The sequence below is a fragment of the Pelecanus crispus genome, chromosome 9, assembly GCF_030463565.1.
Source record: "Pelecanus crispus isolate bPelCri1 chromosome 9, bPelCri1.pri, whole genome shotgun sequence".
Taxonomy (NCBI): Eukaryota; Metazoa; Chordata; class Aves; order Pelecaniformes; family Pelecanidae; genus Pelecanus; species Pelecanus crispus.
The window spans coordinates 24795553-24818201 of record NC_134651.1 but is presented as its reverse complement, the minus strand read 5'-3'; the positions used below and the strand labels follow the sequence as shown (position 1 = coordinate 24818201).

Genomic DNA, 22649 nt, shown 5'->3' with positions numbered 1-22649 from the left:
CCAAATCACGCACCGTGCTCGTGCCGCAAAGCAGACTTCACAGATCTGGCAGCGTTCCCAATCTCCATGAATTTCGGTGGTGGGGAAAAGAATTAGACTCAGCAGTGGGGTTCTCCTGAAGAGCAGATCACGCTTTTTGAGACATGCATTTCCACCGAGGACAAAAATCAAAACACTAACATGCAAAAAATGCTGTACGTTCAACCAGATGTTTAACAATATTCCGTAAGAATTCATTAACCATTCTTCTTGCAGCAAGCCATCCCACTAATTTTATGCCTAAAACAACTACAGTTTTTTTGGGCCAAGAGAAATGGGAAAGGTTGGGGTCAAAACCATCCCTGGGCAGAGGCAGGGACAAGTATTTCAGTTCCGTGAGTGGGCTTTCTCTTTCTTTGTTCATCATTTTAAACATGGTATTCCAACAGATGGGCATATTTTACACAAAAATCAATACAAGCCCCTTCCTCCCCTCTCTAGGCTGTGCAGAGGAGAAACATTAATTTGCTTCTCCGTGAACGAACAGATGGAAAAGCAACAGCAGCGGCAGAATAGCACGATGTCTACAGTCCAGGCACTACAGATGCACAAGTGAGGAGGATGCACAGACAGATCCACAGGTCTGCAGAGTATCCCACTGTGCTTTCAGGGCAGGAAAACCCTGTCACTCCACGTGATGATCCTTTCTTTGCTCTGTATTTCTTGGCACCGCCACGAGCTCCAGCACTGGTGCAAGCAGCGGAGGCCACCGCCTTCCTGACCCTACAGAAAGGGCCAGTCCAGCTCCCTTTCCAGTGGAAAAACTGGAAGAGGCTGCAGGCAGAGCTCCTTCCCCTGTGCAACCTGAGGGGAAGGCACAGCTCACTCTTCCTCTGCGAGGACAATGTGGGAAAGCATCCATCTCTCCGAGTGCCTGCACATATTGGTTATCTGCCAGGCATTGTCCTGCTAATACTTCACCCCCCCTGGGCAAGAGACAGAGGCAGCTCCAGCACGCGAGCCTGAATAACCAGACATGCTGACTCGGCTCCAGTTTGCAGGCACAATTGCTTCACAGACACTCAACCCAGTCCCTGGCAGCAGACAGGATATTAGAATATAAAAAGGAATTCCTTTCCTTGGATAAAATGGGCTCTTCGCTATGCTTCGGCGCCCTCCCTGCTCGCGGGACCAGCACAGGAACAGCAGAGGCAGCAGATGCCCAGATGGGAAACGATGAAGTTATGATACAGACCATTTGGTAGAGGAGACTTGAAATTAGCCTGGGGCGGGGGGAATGCTAATTCAGTCTTTGGGGATTTTCTTCAGAATTTCAGGTCTCACCGAGGACACGATGAAAATGGCTGGTGTCCTGTTATCCCTATTTGTTACCGAATGGCTAAGGAGTGCCTCACCTACAAGGGGGAGTGGGACAGAAGCCTGGCTGTGCTCTACAGGTGCAACGTCTGGTCCACAGTGTGGAAATCAAGTCCAAAAGCCAGAGGAAGACAGAGCAGGGAAACCATCAACACGTGCCAGGCACTGCGGAGGGCACCTACTGCTCGGCAAAACCTCCCAGGCTTCACAGTGCTGCAGACATGGGGTCAAGAGGAGCTGGCAGCCCGGAGTTAGGCTCCCCAGCCCCAGGTCAGCAGCTCCAGCCCTGCAAGGCCAGAGAATATGAGCATTCGCTCCCAGCTGGAAACTTCACGCCGCAGTGCTGGTGACTGGGCTTCCGCAGCACCTCACTCACCCTGTGCATCCTTCTCCAGCCTGCAAAGCGGGCGTAATGCCCACATGAAAGATTTTCTTACAGCAAGAACCATGTAGATTCCCAGTGGGACTGCCGTGCCCTGATGTCCTCTGTCTTTTTGAAGCACTTAGTCTTTTAAAAAAAGGCAGAAGTCTCTGGAGGTCCTGAGCCCTTAGACACACAACACTAGCACAAGCTGCTAGCAAGAACCATACCCAGTCAAGGTGTTGCCTTTGATATTTCTCATGAACACAGTACAGGGTAATGAAAAATAGATATTTGATTCTATCACTCCTTCAGCACCAATGTCTTGCTGAAGAGGACAGAAGTGAGGAAATTAAAGGTGTCATGTCATGCCTCGCTCTCTCCTGAATAGCACACCGCCTCAGCAGAGATGGGCTCTGCTCATGCTCTTTTCCTGCTTCTTCAGCTCTGAAACAGCTCTGAGTTCTGCACAAACCATTTTTCGTGCGTTTCTGAAACACACAGGTTTGATATCTTTCATTTTAGGTGTAGCAGGGCCTGACGAACAGGGGACACAGCTCGGCAAGCGTCTAAACATACACCCCCAACAGGCAAAAAAGCTTGGGGCAACTGAAAATAGTGGATGCGATTTTGACGACTGACAAGTGAGGAGAGAAACACGATGCAGAGTAAATACTCAAAGGAACGCGGTTTGGAGAGGAGTGCTACCTGAAAGGCAGCAAAATATGTCATCCCCTCTGGGAGGTTGCTTGTTTCAAGGGAGCAGCAGCCTGAGCTCTTGACAGAGAAGATTCCCTGATGTAACTACAGCCACTGCCACAGGCAGCCACGGCTTCCTTAAAGGAAGCAGGCTCAAAACCTGAGAAACTCACATCAGAAAATGTAACTGATCTCGCTGTTCACTCATTCCTGGTAACCAAAGGCCAATATGGACTATGGAAAAAGAAAAAAATCAGTTCAAGGTCTCTACCCTCAGCACATCAAGTCCCATATTGGCACTCAAAATCAGTTACTGCTTTACAAAATACAAGGACCTGTGATAGCAACACCTCCATTGACTTCAGATGGAAAAAATCCACAGCTGACTACTGGCAAATCGTAGTGCTGCTGCAGTGGGTGTAAGCTGGTGCGGACTGACCTTTCCTCTGATGCGCTGGGCTTGGATTTGAGCGTCACCTCTCAGGAGAGCGACCCCCACGTCTGTGCAGATGCAGCCTGCTTTTTCTGCGCACAATGCAAAGCCCTCTCATCCATCCACCCCACGCACAGCATCCCCACTACAGGCAGGTGCTGGGCACTGCTGGCACTTAGTGCTGCTGCTCTGTATGATAAAAAACGTCAGAGAATTTGTGGGATAAATTGTAGGGCAAGGAGATCCAGACCTGCCTCCAGAGACAACTACTCCCATATTTAGGCACTTGGACCCAGGGAGCTTGGTGGTGAATAGCCCTCAGTGATGGCCAGACCAAGCAGGGGTGGTCAGCCAGGGTTTGGGACTGGAGTGATTCCCAAGCTAGAGCTCTGGAGAAAGGAAAGTGAGAGATACATGCAGGGAAAAGACAGATGAAGGAAGACAAGAAGGAGGAGAGGAAGAGAGAGAGATAAACCATTGCAGCAAAGGCAGTTCATCCTTGCATCCACCGAAGCATATCTGAACAAAAAAATGAGTCCTGTCCTCAAGAGCAGTTATGCCTGGGGAGAGAGGAGAGGGAGTGAAATGAGGAGAAACACCAGGTGACACAAAGTGGGGAACAGTACCTGGGCCATCACCCTGGCAGAGAGTCACAGGGGTCAGTACTCAGCACTAGCAACAAGAGGCCCCTGAACGAACCCGTTACCTGGAAGGAGAGTCCTTCCATCCTGACAAGCATTAGGTCAGAAAAGAAAATAATGTGTGTGTGCATGGAAAGAGAGAGATATATACATACACACATATATATAGCATACAGTTTCCAAGGCAACTGAACTCCCTGCATGCAGCACTTGAGCAGTGCTTGTGCAGGGCACACAGCAGCATTTCCATGGAGAACAAAACTGATGGCTTTTGGACTCAAAGATGCCTGGAAGCAAAAAAAAAAAAAAAAAGGGGGTGGGGGCTGTAATTAAGAGACTATCACGGCCAAAGGCAAAAAGGTTGCAATAAATGAATCTAATCACATCTTTAAACACCACCACCGCATGTGACTAGCAACAAAGCCACCTGCCTCAGGAGTCACTTCGCAGCACTGGAAATTAGAATATTAAAACCAACCACTGGCTAATTAAAGCCCCCAGCTTTGTTGCTATATGACAAAGACAGCAGGATTTTCAAAATGCAGCCTAGCATGCGGGAGCTCCTAAGCACTCAGTGATCATATTTTCCTTTTCCCCCATCAGCAGGAGAGATATAAACCCCCCCTCTCTTCTCTTTTTTCCATCCCTTTCTGGAACTAAGGGGCTGTTTCTCCTCCCTTTTTGCACAGGGGCGAGGAATTCATTTCCATATATATTTTTTATTTTATTTTTTGGCAGACGCTCAACAACTTCGAGCTGGAGTTTTTCCAGCCTCCCCCTCCTCTTTCCCAGGAGTAAAACCGTTCAGAGCATTAGTAGAGCCAACAAAGCCCCTTGTAAAAATAAGGCTATTCTTACCAGGCACATAGCTAGAGCCCCAAGTGTCACACTGAACAGACAGGCATACAGACAGAAAATAAACAGCTGTGATAAAGAGGCAAAAAATGTCCCAACCGGGGTGTTTAACAGCCTGACTGCCAAAATACAGAGTCTGATAAACACAGCCTGATTTCCAGAAATCAACACGAGCTGCAGCCACTCACTGTGACAATGGGGAGAATCAGTCCCTGCCCCGGAGCAGCTCCACCACCACAGCTAAAAGGCTCTGGAGCACCTGCGCAGACCTCACCTGGGAGAGGGAAGGAGCAAGCATGGCCAAGTGAAGGCTGGGGGGGCGTTTGCAACCCTGAAGTGGGAGGTGGCATTAAAAGAATGGGAATTTTCCCCAGAAGAAGAACGAAGGTTAAGCTTTGGCACTGGGTCTCCAAAGCTATTTAGAGCAATTAAAGACAAAAGGCAGCTCAAGCAAGAGTGAAGCAGAACGGTTGCTCTGGAAATAGGGGAAGCTCTTACACTAAGAGGTTGGCAAAGTTAAAGACGGAGACTTGATTCAAAGGTAAAGACATATGCAGGTGGGCAGACAGCTGACTCCTTAAAAGACCTTTGACCAATGCCAAAAATATTCAAGAACATTGAGAAACTGACCAAGGAAATGCCAACAGCTTTCAGCTTCTTCTCAGTGTAGTGTCTTCCCTCTCCACCCAGGTGAAGGGAAGCTGCTGCCAGCTGTCCACAAAACCAGCCTGCTTGCTTCCACCATCAAACATGGCTTGTGAAGAAGCAAGCCACAAGCCTGACTGCCCACCAAAGTGACAATCTGTCCCGTGGCAGGACAGTGGGACCACGCACTTGGGAAGGAGCTGGACAGACTTCCCTTCTGACAGCCACACACTCACCTTTTTCCGGACTAAAATTGTACAATTGCTCCAATATAAAACAAAACCACCTACCAACCTGTGCAAGAGGCCCAGAGAGTCCACGGCACAAGCCAAGAGAGCTACCGATTGATTTTGCAAAAGGTGCGTAGGATCGGGTGCTGTCTCAACACATTTGAAAGCTGAAAACGTGACAGGGAAAAGACCCACACACACATCAAAAAGTTTCACATGATTTCACCTGAAGTTGTTCGCCATCAGTGATGGCTTTGGATCCTCATGAAGCACCAGAGCAGAGCAACAGTGGGGCAGAGGACTCACTTGAACACCACAGCTGGGCTCTAAGCACTGCTTCCCCCAGGGATCTCCCTGTCCAGATAGTTTTGAGGTCCAAACAAATGTACAATTTAAGACTACAGTACCCACCTCTGAGCTTCTACGGTCAGGCAGGCAGAGATAGTCAAGAGCAAATTAGCCATTTGGATGTCACCAAGGGCAAGCCAAGCGCTGCTGATCTGGTGGTGGCCACTTAAGCCATCGCTGTCCCACCTCACTCTTCCACTAGAGGCGACGGATTCCCAAAACACTGGTAGAAAGGAGGACACAGCCATGCCCAAGACGCTTACAAGCTGCAACAGCCAAGGTACTGCCTTCTGCTGGCTCTGCAGATGAGAGGGGGCATCAGAGCCGTAAACCCGTACTGTTCACTCCAAGCAGAGGGGTCAGAGTCCAGTGTTTCCCAGAGCTCAACCTGAAGCATCTTAACAAGGAACCAGATTTCAGGTTACATTTGCCTCTTCCCTGAATCAGGACTTACACAGTGCCACACCATAAAATGAAGTCACTGCTCCCTTTCAGGAACACTGACAGCAATTATCTCTTCTCCCAGCAGCAGCACAGGAAAACCCTGACAGTCAGTCCTACACTCAAAAATTCACCACAAAGAAACAGTGTCTAGTTTAACAACAGCAAGAGAGGAGGCAAATTTACCCTTCTCAGCTTTATTGTTCAAACTGACTTCAACAGTAGGGCACAGCAGGAGGGAATACAACTCTGCAAAGCAAGTGCAGAGGGATGGATAAAAAAACGCAAAACCCCTCACACTGTCCTCCCCTCAAATGGTAACACTGGCATTAAAAAAAAAACCAAAACACACCTAGGTTCCCACACATCACCTGGGAAGAACAGTCTAGGAGGTTCCTGGAGTGTGTGGAAGATAACTTCCTGACACAGCTGGTACATGAGCCTACCAGGGGAGGTGCCTCGCTTGACCTGCTTTTTGCAAACAGAGAAGGACTCGTGGGAGATGTTGTGGTCGGAGGCCGTCTTGGGCTTAGCGACCATGATATGATAGAGTTCTCGATTCTTAGCGATGTAAAAAGGAGGGGCAGCAAAACTGTTACGATAGACTTCCGGAGGGCAGACTTTGGCCTGTTCAGGACGCTGGTTGGGAAAGTCCCTTGGGAGGCAGTCCTGAAAGGCAAAGGGGTCCAGGAAGGCTGGGCCTTCTTCAAGAAGGAAGTCTTAAGGACGCAGGAGCAGGCTGTCCCCATGTGCCATAAGATGAACCAGCGGGGAAGACAACTGGCCTGGCTGAACAGGGAGCTTTTGCTGGGACTCAGGGAAAAAAGGAGAGTCTACCGCCTTTGGAAGAAGGGGCAGACAACTCAAGAAGAGTACAGGGATCTCGTTAGGTCATGCAGGGAGAAAATTAGAAAGGCAAAAGCCCAGACAGAACTCAATCTGGCCACTGCTGTAAGAGGTAAGAAAAAATGTTTCTACAAATACATTAACAACAAAAAGAGAGCCAAGGAGAATCTCCATCCTTTACTAGATGCAGGGGGGAACATTGCCACCAAGGGTGAGGAAAAGGCTGAGGTACTTAATGCCTTCTTTGCCTCTGTGTTTAATAGCCAGACCAGTTATCCCCAGGGTATTCAGCCCCCTGAGCTGGAAGACAGGGACAGAGAGCAGAATGAAGACCCATAATCCAGTAGGAAGCAATTAATGACCTGCTACGCTACCTGGACACTCACAAGTCTATGGGGCCGGATGGGATCCACCTGAGAGTACTGAGGGAGCTGGTAAAAGTGCTCACCAAGCCACTCTCCATCATCTCTCAGCAGTCCTGGGTAACAGGAGAGGTCCCAGACGACTGGAGGCTTGCCAGTGTGACACCCATCTGCAAGAAGGGCCAGAAGGAGCATCTGAGGAACTACAGGCCTGTCAGCCTGACCTCTGTGCCGGGGAAGATTATGGAGCAGTTCATCTTGAGTACGCTCAACAGGCAAGTGCAGGTCAACCAGGGGATCAGACCCAGCCAGCATGGGTTCATGAAAGGCAGGTCCTGCTTGACCAACCTTATCTCCTTTTATGACCTGGTGACCCACCTAGTGGATGAGGGAAATGCTGTGGATGTCATCTACCTGGACTTCAGTAAAGCCTTTGACACTGTCTCCCACAGCATTCTCCTAAGGAAGCTGGCTTAGGCAGGTGTACTCTTTGCTGGGTAAAAAACTGGCTGGATGGCCAGGCCCAAAAGTTGTGCTAAATGGAGTTAAATCCAGTTGGCAACCAGTCACAAGCAGTGTTCCCCAGGGCTCAGTTTTGGGGCCAGTCTTGTTTAATATCTTTATCAATGATCCGGATGAGGGGTTTGAGTGTGCCCTCAGTAAGTTTGCAGATGACACCAAGTTGGGTGGGAGTGTCAATCTGCTTGAGGGTAGGATGGCCCTGCAGAGGGATCTGCACAGGCTGGATCGATGATGGGCCAAGGCCAGTTGTATGGGGTTCAACAAGGCCAAGTGCCAGGTCCTGCACTTGGGTCACAACAACCCCATGCAACGCTACAGGCTTGGGGGCTTGGTGAAGACTGGCTGGAAAGCTGCCTGGCTGAAAAGGACCAGAAAGGGGTGTTGGTTGACAGCCGGCTGAACATGAGGCAGCAGTGTGCCCAGGAGGCCAAGAAGGCCAACAGCATCCTGGCTTGTATCAGGAATAGTGTGGCCAGCAGGAGCAGGGAGGTGATTGTCCACCTGGTGAGGCCGCACCTGGAATACTGTGTCCAGTTCTGGGTCCCTCAGTGCAAGGACATTGAGGTGCTGGAGCATGTCGAGAGAAGAGCAACAAAGCTGGTGAAGGGTCTGGAGCACAGACCTTATGAGGAGTGGCTGAAGGAACTGGGATTGTTTAGCCTGGAGAAGAGGAGGCTGAGAGGAGACCTTATCGCTCTCTACAACTACCTGAAAGGAGGTTGTAGTGAGGTGGGTGTTGGTCTCTTCTCCCAGGTAACTAGCAATAGGACAAGAGGAAATGGGCTCAAGCTGCATCAGGGGAGGTTTAGATTGGATATTAGGAAAAATTTCTTTACTGAAAGAGTGGTCAAGCATTGGAACAGGCTGCCCAGAGAGGTGGTGGAGTCACCATCCCTGGAGGAGTTCAAAAAATATGTAGACATGGCACTTCGGGACGTGGTTTAGTGGGCATGGTGGAGTTGGGTTGATGGTTGGACGGATGATCTTAGAGGTCCTTTCCAACCTTAATGACTGAATTCTACTTTTACTTTCATTAAAAAACAATCCAGCCACCAAGCCAGGAAACATGAAATTAATTATCACTTTACCCTTAATTGGTTTAGTGGTGGAGTTGGTAGTGTTAGGTTAATGGTTGGACTTGATGATCTTAAAGGTCTTTTCCAACCTAAATGATTCTATGATTCTAAGAAAATACTCTTGCCTTTTCCATCTCCTGTAAACCCATTAATGAGCAAAACTGGTAGCGCAAAAGCAGGAATTGCACAACTGTGCACAAGGACAACGCATCCTCCCTAGACGTTCTGTCTCTCCAGACCCGGACACGATGCTCTGCTGCACGGGAGCTGCCCTCCTCTGAGCAGCCATACAGCCCACCTGCCAGGCCACCTCTCCCCGAACAGCCATGCGAGCAGCACGGTGCATCGACAGGGTGAAAACCAGCGTTCTGCTTATCACTGCACAGAACAGGTCTTCTTACAGCAGAGCAAGGAGGGCTCCTGTCTACGGACAGGACATATAGCGCTGCAGTATTAATACGTGCAGCATGTGCAGCAAAGCTTCTGCCTCTTGCTTACATTTGGTTTATTTGTTCCCTTTAAAACTGCTTCTTTTTAAAGATATTTGTTTTCTGTGTTTTGCCAGAGAACTTGCTGCACCCAAAGCAGGGAAGCGCAAGCTACGTGCAAACCTGCCTTGGCTTCGTCTCTCCTCCAGCTCTGGGAGAATGCACACCTGTAGACAGACTTTTCAAGTTTCTCTGTCTCCAGCTCTTCAGTCTACATCTCTATGGTCAAACAGAGCTCCACATTTCCAAATTCAGTCGCATTTATAACATTTCTGCTAGGAATAGTCACTCCCTCTCTTAACTCCCCTGCCAATTTTAGCCAGATCCTTTGTCATGCTCAGCTGGAATATCAAATATTCATGTCTGGAGTCCAGTAAGATACTCAAGTCTAGTATTTCACTAGAGCAGATCCTGTAAGGGTGCAGAGACGTTTTTCCAATTCAGCCCTTTTCCTCCGCTTCCAAGGCATCCCCAAACCACGGAGAACTGAGAACCAGTGACAACGCTTTTTTTTAAGCTGATGACTCCATGCAAGACACAAAGAAGTCATCACATCAGCCCACGTGGATATGGGAGGGTTGGGCAAAGGCCACGAATAGTCCTCTGTTACAGGAGGCAGCTTCTTCAAATTAGTATCTACTGTGTTTTGATCCCTAAATCAAGACTTCAACATGGTGAAAACACCCACAGCTCAGGAGCATCAAGCCTGAACTTAAGCACGCAAGCATGTCAATGAGCATAATCAATCCACATCGCTGCCAGCTAGTTTTTGTCCCCCTCTCTGGATTTACAGATTGCTTTGTGAAAAAGCCTGTTTAAGAGACTTTTCCTCACATCTCCTTCCCTCACCATCTGTCTTTCACCTCACAGCATCCTGCAAGGCGGTCACTCACAAAACCCAGCATTGCACTGGCACAGCAGCTACCACCAAGTTGGCATGAGCTTGCTTTACCGGGCTGGCAGAGATGCCTGCATGGCCAGCAGGAGCTGCCGCTCCTCTGCCTGCGCCGGCACCCAGCTCTGGAGCATCATGGCTTATGGCACGCTGGTACCTCTGGGAAGGCCAGAAGTGGCATTGCTGCCTGTTCTGCTCCAACCTGCTGCCACCTCCCATAAAGCGCACGTCCTCTCAGGCTCGCTCAGGCAGATGTAAAGCAGTCACAGTTCACTGTCCCTGCCTGAGCACAAGAAAAGGCAAGGGAGTGGGAGCACAGCAACAGCCCCAGCACTGAGACACTATGTGTCTGCTAAGAGCTCCACATCCCCAGTGGACCTGCTCCTCTCACTGGGGAGTTTCGCAGCAGCAGTCACAGGAAAGAGAGCTTCCTGGGCACCAGAGAGGCAGCCATCCCCTCAGGGAACACACTCCCCAAGGGTGTCAGGGCTTTCCCCTGCTATTTCTGTACAAACTGGGCAACCACACTTGGTGCAAGGAGGATGCTGGGGCAGCTCGGCCGTCAGCCACCCGGGGAGCGGCAGCCCTGCAGCCAGGAGGCTGAGGCACCCCACCAGATAGTCGTGCTGAGGTGCAGCCTACAGAGACCACACAGAGAGACAGAAGGGTTGGACGGATCCAGCACTGGGCAGCAAGCAGCTCCTTGTGGGAAGTGTTTCCAGACGACCAGGGTGTGATCCAAAGCCCATGAAAAAGCAAGAGTCTTGTTGAGTGTCAGGGAATGCGGATGAGATGAAAGACACGAAACCAAAGCCTGGTATGACTGCAAGCAGGCAAGAGCAAAACATCAGTCGCACCCCCAGGACACCATTGTGCGCACCCTGGAAAGCCCCTCGCAGCTCCTGGGTCTCTGACCCACCGCCAAGGTGTTTCCAGCGGGCTTGCTGGTGCCTGCAGGTATGGAGAGCGCTCTCCCAATCCTCCTGCTTCGTCCGTAACGCCCTTCTCTCCCACCAGCCAGACCTACTAGCCATGGCCTGAGCAGACACCGTCCTCCCCTCGACTTTCATCCTTCTGGCAAGCCGAAGACGAACATGATCACATGCGCTGTATCAGCATAGCCTTTCCCAGACAGAGGACAACAGGTTTTGCTTTCTGCTTCCTCTCCCCAAAGGTTTCTGTGAAAGCATCCCCTGACGCACACAAACATCTTCCCATCGTCTGCAAGCCGTCCCGGTCCCCACGGACACCTGGTCTGCACTGCAGCATTTGCTGTAAGGCACGATTCACCTCAGGCTGGCAGGGAGAAGCATCTGGCAGAGCACTTGGCCAGGGCAGCTGAGCAGCCGGTCTCTGCTACATACAGAGCAAGAGGGATGAGAGGCGCTTCCTCCCTCCAGTTCTTATCATTTATCCCTCGTGAAGCAGATTTTAATGAAACCCTTTCTCCTCTAGCTCTTGCGCCGTCTCTGCAGAATAACTAGCTGCTAGTATTAGAGAGGTTTACAGGGAATCAACCAAAAAAACCCCAAACCAAATTTTGATTGGAGAGCTCCAGCCATCAGTTTAACTCAGTTCCTGTGGATTTCAACATCCATCACAAACACGAGGAGCATCTTTCCCAGAGCAGTTAAAGGCACAGCACATGTATTTATTACTGTTTCAGACTGTAAATCTGGAGTTCAATTAAAACTCACTGAATACTATTTTGCAACTGAGAAAATATTTTCCAGTGAATACAACAAATTGTTTTACTGACTGCACAACCTCAAACTGCCTTCTGCTCGAGGCTGCTACATCCTCCCAGCTCTTACTAATGACAACAAGACTGTTTCTTGTATAAGCCCTTAAAATGTTGCAATTGCCTCAAAATTATGTGGATTTTTCTGACAGAGTTCAAACTACGTATTCTTTCCAATTCAAACTGAGCTGCACAGGGGAGAAACAAGGCTCAGCACATGCGAGCTTGCTGTCAGGACTCCTCACCTACTACTTTTCAGGACACGTTAACATCACAGACATCTTCCTGCCTGCCACATCTTTGCATTCATGGAGCACCTGCCAAAATTCACAGGCTGCGGAAGCTGCCGCCGAATCATTTCCCAGCTCTGGCTCCTATCACTGGGATTGAAGTTGTGAGATCAAAGAGGAAAGGAATGCAGAGCATCTTGTTTGCGTGTCACCAATACCATTTTGCTGCAAGGCAGCTAGAGCAAGACACACACAGACAGGAATTATTGGCAGCAGGAGAGAGAACATGGCAAGAAAGCCTGGCTATAGAAAGACCAACCCCACAAACTGGGTGTTTTACAAAGCGGCACAAACCCTCGGTCCAGCTAAGCACAAACTACAACCAAAAGATCATTACCAAAGAATCCAGTGTCATAGATACCCTGAAAAATAGCATCAGGAAAAGGCCACCTTCTTGTCAGTGGATGTGCTGCTCCCTGGACACCCTCATGCTGCACTGACTCACTGCAACCTGCTCCTGCCCTTCTGTCACGGGTCTTATGCTGATTTTCTTACCTGCCCGTCTGCTGGAATTAAGAGACTGTTTAAGAGTCTTTGTCCTACGTTCACATTTTCATGTTCCTTTGTAGCTCATGTAGGCTTAGAACAACAACATAGTGCCCCCCAGGAGTCAGAGAAAGGCCCAAGGCAACGTAAAGAACCCCAAATTTATTATTTGCTACCTAAGTCAATTTCATTCATCTGGCAGGACCTGAATCAGAATAATTTTGATTGCTGGGATCTGGCAGCACTAATGATGGAAATAAGCTTCTGTTACTTTGATTTTTTTATTTTATTATTTTTTAAACTCCTTTTCTCACAGTGCATGTGAGAAGGAGTCAGATCCTGCCCGAGCTTGTGCAGGATCAGCAGAACGACTGACTTCCCAGCTGCGGAAAGCTGGTTTTATGGCAGCATGAGCTGGAAGTCCAGTGTGATAGTCAGGTTTCAGGGTTGCACCTCAAAGGTGGAAACAAACCTACCACATTCTTTTGTTCGCAATTAGGAAAGATGAAGTCTGGAAATCGCCGAGAGATCACAGCTGGCCACACTGCCCCATTACAGGTTTCTATACAGCTCTTAGGCATTAGATTAATAAATGCAATCATGATAGGCTGAGCACATCCCGACATTGACAGCACAGCTGAGAGCTGCAAGCACGTCTGTGTGTGACGTGAGAGATCATGACGATACAAGTGATTCCCTGAACTTTCTGCAGAACTGAGCAATCTCCTGAAGGCCCTACTGCAGAGCAACTCTCCATGGTAGGTAATTCCCACTCAGTCGGTAAGGCACGTGAGGAGGGACGCTCTGCACTGCTGCAAGAACGGAGCAAAACCACAGCTGCCCCGCAGTTTTTTGAGTCAGGAAGATAACAGGGTTTGATAAACGATCAAACTGAAAGCATTTATGAGGAATACAGAAATGCCATTTAAGGCTCGTGCTCTGATACAGAAGCACTGTAACAAGGAGGACTCGATGCTGTACGTCAGGCCCACCTCTCTGGACAACACCCTCCCACCACACAATGCCCCATTTGCCCCAGCGGGTCTACCCTCGCAGAAGAGCTTGCAAGCTGGGGGCTCTCTAGCACAATAGACTTCAGATACGCTCAACTCTTGGCCAAACACAACACTGCCCGCTTCATCTTCTCCTCCTCGAGAGGGGCACCAGCCGCACCACCCAGCACTGCCTGCCTGCGACTCACGCAGTCTGGATGGGACTCGACACAGCTCTGCCCCGAGGCCCCAGACGTGCTCTGCATCTGCCAGGGATGCCCCAACGCCTTCATTCACCTCGTGCCCGGCAGGATCCCAACCTCCGCAGGCGTAAGCGCTCGTTCCCCTCCGGCACCCATCACCTGAAGCCAGCAGAGCGATTCAACTTCAGCATGTCAACTCTCATCTTGAAAACTGCAAAGCATCTAGAGAGCTGCGCATGCTCTTATCCCCTTGCTTCTCATCTTGCTCCAGCACCAGCCGTTTTGTTCCTCTCGCCTCTACTCTGTGCCAACCCTAAGCCTTCGGAGATGTTAGAATTTGAAATCCACCCTCGAATGATCAATCCCAAATTACATTCCCCCAGGGAAAACCACCTAGACCAAAGGGATGAGTTCTGACGCTCCTTGCCTGCGCTGGCCATTTACCCCAGTGCCCGTGGATGCCGCCCCCCACAATGGTGCAGCCACCTCGCCCCATCCCCTCCCTACTTCTCCAAACTTCCGATGCCAACGCACCCGCTAGGACCCGAGCTAACGTCCATAAGCCCCGACGCTTTCCTCCTTCCCAGGGCGACCCTCCGAACGGGAGCGAGCCCCGAGCAGACACCGGCCCCACGCACGCACCCTTCAGCTCCGCTCGGCTCTAATTTAGCAGAAAAGGGAAAGCACCCGGCGCCAAGAGGGCTGCCCCCGGCGGCGCCCGCGGGGGCCGGGTGGCGCAGCCCGCCCGCCCGCCCCGCACTCACGGCGCCCGCCGCCCCATCGCCCCCCGCCGCCGCCTTCTCCTTCTCCGCCTTGAGCGCCGCCGGCGGCTGCTGGACGCCGATCTTCACCATGGCCCCGAGCCGCCGCCGCCGCCAGCACCGGCACCGGCACCGGCACCGCCCCGGGGAGGGGCCGCCGCCGCCGCCGCCCCCGCCCCCCGGGGCGCTCCGCCGCGCCGCTGCCCCCGCCCGCCGCCGCCGGGACCCGGGACGGGGGTGACCCCCAGCCCCCGGCCAGGGCTGTGAAGGCAAACGGGGGTTTGCAGCCCCCAGGGCTGCGCCCGGGGCGGCCCCGAATGCACCGTCCCGAGTCCCGGGCGATAAACCTGTCCTTAGGGATCTGCCTACCCACGGCTGCTTCCCCAGCTCAGCCGAAAGCTCTTCGCTCCCCCCCACCAGCCACCATCAGCTCTTGCCTCAACAGCCTCCGGTGGCTGCTCTCCCGCCCTTCCACAGGTTTGAGGGTAGGGAGGGTGCAGCAGCAGCCCCAGGAAGCCCTGGCTCTTCGCCGTGCAAAATTTTCAGCACTGCAAGTGGCACCACTGAAATCGGTCAGGAAATGGAAAAAACACAAACCAAACCAAACCAAAGCTAAAAAAAAAACCCACTAAGCCTGAAGATGCATCAAGCCTGGAGCAGATGCACACGCTCCGGGGAAAGCTGGGAAAAACCCAGCTGCCATCCGTTTCATGGCCTGAGACCAGAATCCGTGGAGGAACTGAGAGCTTTCAGGTGGCCTCTCCCCCAGGATCAGCTGTGGGCAGCAGAACTTCACCATGGGGACAACAATCTAGAAAAAGCCCTTCCTGACAAAAGCAGTGCGGCATGCAGAAGAGAATTGGAGGCGGTTGCTTTTGTGCCACTGATTCTGGTCTTGTGCCATTGGATGCTGGCTGGGGAGCGGCGGGGAGCAGAGCTGCCTCTGAGGGGCTGCGGAGACGAAGGCGCTCTGAACAGCGGGAACGGCGAGGCATTACCTGGCTGTGTGCAGGATTCACTGAAGCACTTGCACAGCAAGGAGTAAAGAACACATGTTGACGGTCTTGTTAGGGTAACAAAATGGGAAAGAACCATTAACAAAACCCTCCCTGCTAGCCATGGGTAGTACAGAAAGTAGCAAACTGTCAGTGGAGAAACACAATACCCTTACATTGATTTGGTCCACTTAAACATAGTATTTATTTATTACAAAGTTGTTATGAGCGTTTTCTTTCGATCCAGAAGGATTCATTACATCCTGAGTACTTTACATCATGTTATGAACCAAACCACGGATAAATTAGTGCTAAATTTTATTTGCAAAAGGCATCTTTGGCAGGGATTCAACGTTGACTCACAACAACAATTGCTCGTAGTGCTGATTTGCCATTGTTCAATATCCAGAGCCACTCAGTCCTCCTAGCATCCCACCATGTGGGTAGAAGTTACATCAGGATTGCAAGTTTTATCTCATATAAACATAAGGGGCAGCATTTCCAAAACAGCCCCTAATTTTAGGGGCTCAAACTGAGACAAGATGGTCCTGAGTTTCTGCCATCAGGAGTGCTTACAGCCAGATCCAAACATGTCACACTCAGCATGCAAACCAAGAGACACGATCAGGATCTTTTGTGACAAAAGCTATAAGGCAACTGCTAACTACTCTAATAACGTTTATCCTAAATGACATGTAGCCTTAGAGCAAGGAAGTGCCCAGAACAGGAGCAGAGGGGCAGAAATCCCTGTGCCCCAGTCCTCTCAATCCACCAGGTTATCCTGCTTTCTACCCTCTTCTTCACTCTAAGGCATAGATTTGGCCCTGCCTTTTTTGAGGTTGTTTGGCTATACTCTTCCTCACACTAAGCTCTCTGTATGAGAACCGCTATGTTACCTTCTTTGTCTCCCATCCAATGGTCCACTGGGTAGCTCTCATCACAGAGAAGAAATCTAAAGCTGGGATGCCAGCTGGGGAAAAGTGATAACGAAATCTCTCAATACATCTGATAAATGGCAGAGAAAGCTTGACACAAAAATCTTTAGTTTAACAGCGGAAGTTGTAGAAATTGGGGTTTGTTCTTTCCGTTTGTGGCAAACATGCCTCCATCTCCAATCAGTCAGTCTGTGGGACTGGCGGGACAAGCCCACAGTCAGGAGAGCAAAGGATCCTCTTCTAGTATTTAGGTCATCTGTGAAGATACTGAGAGAAATACGCACGAGGCTCCTGATGTTCATCAGGGCTCCTGACAGAACTAGTCTATTGATTTTCGCAGCGGCAAACAGACCAAAAGGCAGCATTACACCACACCACGCCAAGCCAGCAGCAGAGCACCAGGCAGCAGTGACAGTGGCTCTGCCCTTTCTATGCAAGCCAGCTGCTGGCCCGTCAACTACTGAATCAACCTGGGTCTTCTCTGGAGTACAACAACTAATTTCCTGTTTTAAGTGGGAAGTGGTATTGATCAAATATGCGAGACTGACATCAGAGCATCCGTGTTGGGGGAGTCCCCTGTTCACAGCTCAGAAGCAGCCTGCGCGGACCAGCCTGGCTATTCTCCACAGGAAGCCCCACCTGACAGCCCGCTGCCCTCCCTGGGCCGCTGGTTCTGCAACTCGTGCCCCTGCACAGCTTAAACAGCGTCACCCTGTAAAATACAAACTGGCCCCCAGAAGCACCCGCAGAGCAAAAACTGCTCCCCATGAGGTCATGAATCCTGCAGGATGCTGTTAATGCTAACATGCACTTTTAAAAAAAGCCTTTTTTAAATTATTTTTTCTTTTTTTTTTAATTCAAATATGTACAAGTGCTTCAAACAATCTACCAGTTTGCAGTATTTGTGAACACAACTGGAATACTCGTATTAATTTTACTGCACCACAAAAAAACTTTGCAGGACTGGTGAGAAAGGCAAGTTATTCTCAGCGTAACAATGATCCCAAACCAGGTATTTTAAAAATCTTTAGGAAAACACCCAAATGATTATAAAATGGGTCAACTTTAAAGGTCTAAAACTTTAAGCGTCTTTACTTATGTAACATTTCAAAATTTAGTATCAGTCACAGCCATGTCATTCCGAGGCATCTCCTGATTTCAATTACGTATCTGGATAAAAGGCTTTGCAAGCATTTAAAAAAAAAAAAATCACCCTAGTCATATGCCAAGCTGCAGACTGAAAGAATTTTTCAATAAGAAATCTCCTCCAGCTTTAGGCCCTTCATTCTGAGGCTTAGAGGATAAACACTGACAATGAACTTAACGTTTCTCACTAACACAGCTTAAAAAAATGTGTCTTTTGCCATGCAGTTACACGTTGCTTATAAAACATCTTGCTCAAATCTACTGTCTTTTCTATTACTAAGGAAGCAGGTTTCAGTTTAAAACTGCCACCTTACTAATTTCATTAAAGCCACCTGATATTTTATTAGTCTTTGATAACAAAGTTTCCATCTTTTGCATGTAATTAAGTTGAATCCCAGGAACAATTTACTTGACTGATCTTTAATTAAGCATAGCAGCACGACAGCACTTCTCAAGTGATGAATCAGTGGGAACTTTATAAACCTTTATTAGAGAAACTGTCCACTACCTTGCCACTTTCCACCTTTCAAAAAAGTACCACTTTATGTAGAAAAAAAAAAAAATTAAAGAGAGAGCACAAGATAACTGCCTTAATGTATTCTGAGCCAACCAAAATGTGTTTGTTATTTACTGAGCTGCATCTGTTTCAGAGGTCTGCCTGGTGTATTAATAGTCCCTCACAGCATCAGGCTGGAAGAATTTTAGAGTCCGTAAATCATCTTGCTTTTCCAGTGCAGTTCTAATAAGGGTTTGTACTAGATAGCATGCTGTAAAAATGAGCAGAACTCAGTAATGTGCTGAAAGTATACTTTTATTTTCCCTTCCTATGCCACACTGATTAGCTGGGTAGAAAGCAAGAGACAGGCTGGGCTGAAAAAAAAAAAAAATCATAATCACTCTTAAAGGAACAGACCACAAACACAGAGGATGCACTGATGGTTTTTGCTATTCGTTGTATAACCTACTTCTAGTTACCCCACATAACTGCATGGAGGCAAAGCAATTACCTGTAGCCAAAAGTAGAGAATCAATCCAGTAGTTTCCATGGAAAGTTACAGCATTCATCTGCAGCCAAAGTGAGCTGAATTTCTTGTCACTCCTGGGTGTGCATGCTACACCAGCTGGGGTAACACATCGATCCCCCTACTACAGCTATCACAGATTGAGTCTTTTGTTCCTTCTTTTCTCCTCTTTGAAACAAAACTGATGGCTAGGCAGCAGCAGGAAGCCCTGGGCCACCTAGGAGGGTAAATAGAAATCTATTACCATTATGTACCTCGAAAATAACAAGTCAGTAATTTCCTCCTAATAATAAGAATTATCCTGGATTAGTGTCCCTCCTAGAAACTAGTGAGCTCCAGGTATCTCAGTTATCTCTCTGTTACAAACTCTAGTCTATAAAAGGCTAACACTTAGCATCCTTTGGTCAGTATTAAAAAAAAAAAAAAAGTATCCACATTTCAAAAAGTATGCACAGACCAGATGTACAATGGATTTGACCTGAACCACTATGTTCAGTTAACCACTGGTGGCAGGACTGTTGTAAGCCAGAGCCAGATGCTTGTTAACACTTGGTCACCTGCTGTGGCACCAAAACCCCCTAACAGGTATGTGTGAAAAAGTGGGAAGGGATGGTGAGAAAGGGAAGGAAAAAGGTGGCTTGGAGACAGCACCCTCAATACCCAATCTGTATTTTTACATCCTAGGATAAGCAGGGAGCATACCAGAGACAACAAAATTACCAGAACTGTTGTACAGTTTATACTTTTTATGATTTAGAGGGAGTTTTTCTACAGAGGTATCAACAATTTAACTGCAAACCTGTTAGGGGCTCCACAAATCAAAATACTTTAGAAAATGCCACACAGAGTACTTTGTATCACTTCTGGAAAGGCTTTTACCAGCCAGGAGGGTGTTCAAATTGATGGGAAAGCACTAGTGAAAAGAATGGGATACAAGCCTAAAAGCCAAGAAAACCCAGGAAGTGGGAAGGGCCCTACTCCTCACCTTTACATATGAATCCAAGTGTTAAAAATACAGATTAGAAACAAAAGCAAGAGAAAGGGAACATAGGGGATATGCATTAAGTAGTTGTGGGAGAAGGTGGGTGGGAGGTCTCAGCCCCACAGAGTTCAGCTGCATCTTTCCCCAGTTCCCAAAGAGCCCCAAAGAGGGAACCCCAAGTACAAGAGAAGATGTTATCTGAGCTCTTGCTTTCCCTTTTCCTTCTGTCACCTCATTTCTAGTTCTATATTCAAGAACTGGACTTTTTGCTCTGCCTGCACCAACCTTGTAATATTCTGCTTGTCTGATGCTGAAAGAGGCCAACTGATGTGGAAAAGTCCAGGGCATGAGCCTTCTCGGAAAGCAACAAACTGAGCCAAAGCCCCATCCTTCCCACCAGGGACCTGCAAACCAAAAGAGTGGGAAGGGATTTTGGGAGGCTGCCTGATACCCCCCCACCATATGGACTAACATAATGAAGTCATTAGGCCTGGCAAAAACTATCTTCTGACAGGTGCAGGCAAGTGTTCCCTCGTCATGAGCTCTGCCAAAGCAGTGTTTGAACCAACAGGCTCATCCCATGAAGTTACTTAGTGCAGATGCAGCATAGTATCAGTCCTAGATGTGGGGAACGAAGCACCATTGACTCCATTTTCTATGGTGTCAGGTGCCTGGCTCCAAGAAAATGTGCCTGCAATTACAGTTCTGAGCGCAATGCATATTTTAGTCAGCTACAGAAAAACTGGGTAGTTTCAAAGAGCTGTGTATTAGCTTACACCAGCAGCCCCCAGTTTTCACCAGCTCATGCCCATCTATCACACAAATAACATACTGTGAGCAAAGGCCACCCCACCTTTTTCTTCTCTCTCAGTTTTCCTCTTCCTCAGGGCTTGCTAAGAGTGAGTGAGCATGCTCAGCCTGAATAAAACACTTTCTGGCAAGAGCAGAACACACTGAAGAGAACGGAGCATGACACTGAATACCAGCACCAGTTCTCCAGCAGATTTTATGCAGGGAAGGAGGAAAGAAAATGTAGTCTCCTTCCAGAAGTTTGACTGTCGAAGAACTGGTTTTCAAAGCTCAGAGATAATTGATGTGGTGTTTTGTAACAGCCGCATCCTCTAAATGAGTCTACTGTCTCTTTAATTAGCAGATCTTGATGAACATCTCAGCGTTTTATGTTACATGCTTAGAAAACTACTACTACCTTGAACCCAAGAGGGATAAAGTATCACAGAACACCATAATACTAATAATCCTTAGGAGATGGAGACTTCAGTGTTAACCGGTTGTCGGACTCAGCAAGAGCAAGCTTGAATCTCTTCTTCCCCCTTTCGCCTCTTCTGTCTTCACTGAAATTTTTGCCTGGCGCTCGGCTGTTGCCCAGAATATCTGCACAGCAGGCACCCTTATTCTTGCCCTGGTTCCTTAGATTTGGCACTTCTTTTTGCTGCCTTGCCTTTGAACGCAGTTCTGGAAATACACACCAAAAAGATGAGAAAAAAGAAAACCAACAAAACCACAGGCAGCATGTTAGACAAACATGCAGACAAAAATGTCTCACTGAGAACCCAAGGCAAACAACTGCTTGGACAGCCTCAGTTTCACCTTCTTTTTGGGAAGGTGGCTCAGTGAACAACCGTTTTGCTCAGACACCTTGTTTGTCATACCCAAACCTACTGCAAATTGGGTCATGTGGAAAGAATCTGCCATCCCTCCTAGCAACACATGGCATCCTATAATTACCTGTAACTTAATTAATACCTAACAAAACCTCAGTAATGCATGCTTGACAAAGTTTTCAGCACAAGGGACAGAGCTGCTCATATTTATAGCATCAACACATATTATACAAATTCAAGCAAGCTTGGAGTCAGCAATTGGCAGAAATTGATCTAGCCTTTGCTATGTAAGTATCCTCTGCTTTGCAGCCCAAATGAAATGAAAGCCAAAGCAAGCAAATTCAACCACATCTAGTAATTGCCACACTCCTGTTCAGAAGGTCCCAGGGACAAGGCAACAAAGATGACATCTAAGATGACCTTCACCAGAAATAGTTTTTGTTCAAACCCTGAGCATAGGCACCTATATCTAGGATAGCTGACTTCGCTAAACTCAGAAGTCTCTCTTACTGTGAAGCCAGCTACCCTTACGCAGCACCGAGCGTGGCCTAACCAGCTCCACCTTCACCCTCGACTGCTCCCGCTAATTTGGCTGGCTTGGCCCACTCACCATTCAGCTTTTCTAGTGAACAAATAAAACTGATTTGTAGTCAGATCTGCCACTGCTTCTCAACCCTGAGAGGAAAATCACTGAGAGGAAAAAGGATACCAACATTTATTCTTAAAGTGATGTGAATGATCTGTCCACTTCCTCTTGCACTCACCAGCTGAAACATGTTCAAGCGGGAAACACCTGGTCTAGGGACCTTCAGCTTTTCTTTGCTTCAGCTCTAGAAAAGCATAAGCAGTCCAATACAGGGCTGGAAGCATTGCCTAATCCCACCTATTCTAGTTGCTCCCTTTTCCCTTATTACTACTATTAACTATCCTTGACAATAAGATGAGAAGTAGAACCTGAAATTCATCTGATGACATGGAAATTGGGTTTATCTTCCAAGAGATCGAGAAAAAGCAGCTGGCTTTCCTCTGAGGAAAAAAAGGGTTGTAGCTACTTACTCCAATTTACAGTGCCTGGTACACTCATATGACAGGGTTCCAGCTTCACGAACGTGGCAGCAGCGCTTTAGCCTGGTGATCTTACAGACCAGGGATTGAGATCGGGGCCTCTTGCAGAATTCAGTAAAGAAGGATGTTTTCCCAGGTCTTTAATCTTCACCCAACTTGCCAGCCGTAGGCAAATTCTTCCTGGCAGAGTGTGCCTCCTAAGGGACTGAGG

At 48.6% G+C, this 22649-nt stretch overlaps 1 protein-coding gene across 2 annotated transcripts in view; it reads right to left on the bottom strand.

The window, feature by feature from the left end:
• The window catches only part of ITM2C (integral membrane protein 2C), a 30540-nt gene extending 11702 nt beyond the window's left edge, over positions 1-18838 (bottom strand). Inside the window, exons 1-2 of one of the 2 annotated variants that reach the window (XM_075716611.1) lie at positions 14671-14764; positions 3680-3699 (exon numbers count right to left, since the gene is read on the bottom strand). In XM_075716611.1, coding sequence (XP_075572726.1) covers positions 3680-3699; positions 14671-14764 — 114 coding nt within the window. Of the gene's footprint in view, positions 1-3679; positions 3700-14670; positions 14765-18754 lie in introns of those variants that run through there. The other variant, XM_075716612.1, reaches the window with a different exon arrangement.
• Positions 18839-22649: the final 3811 nt, after the last annotated feature.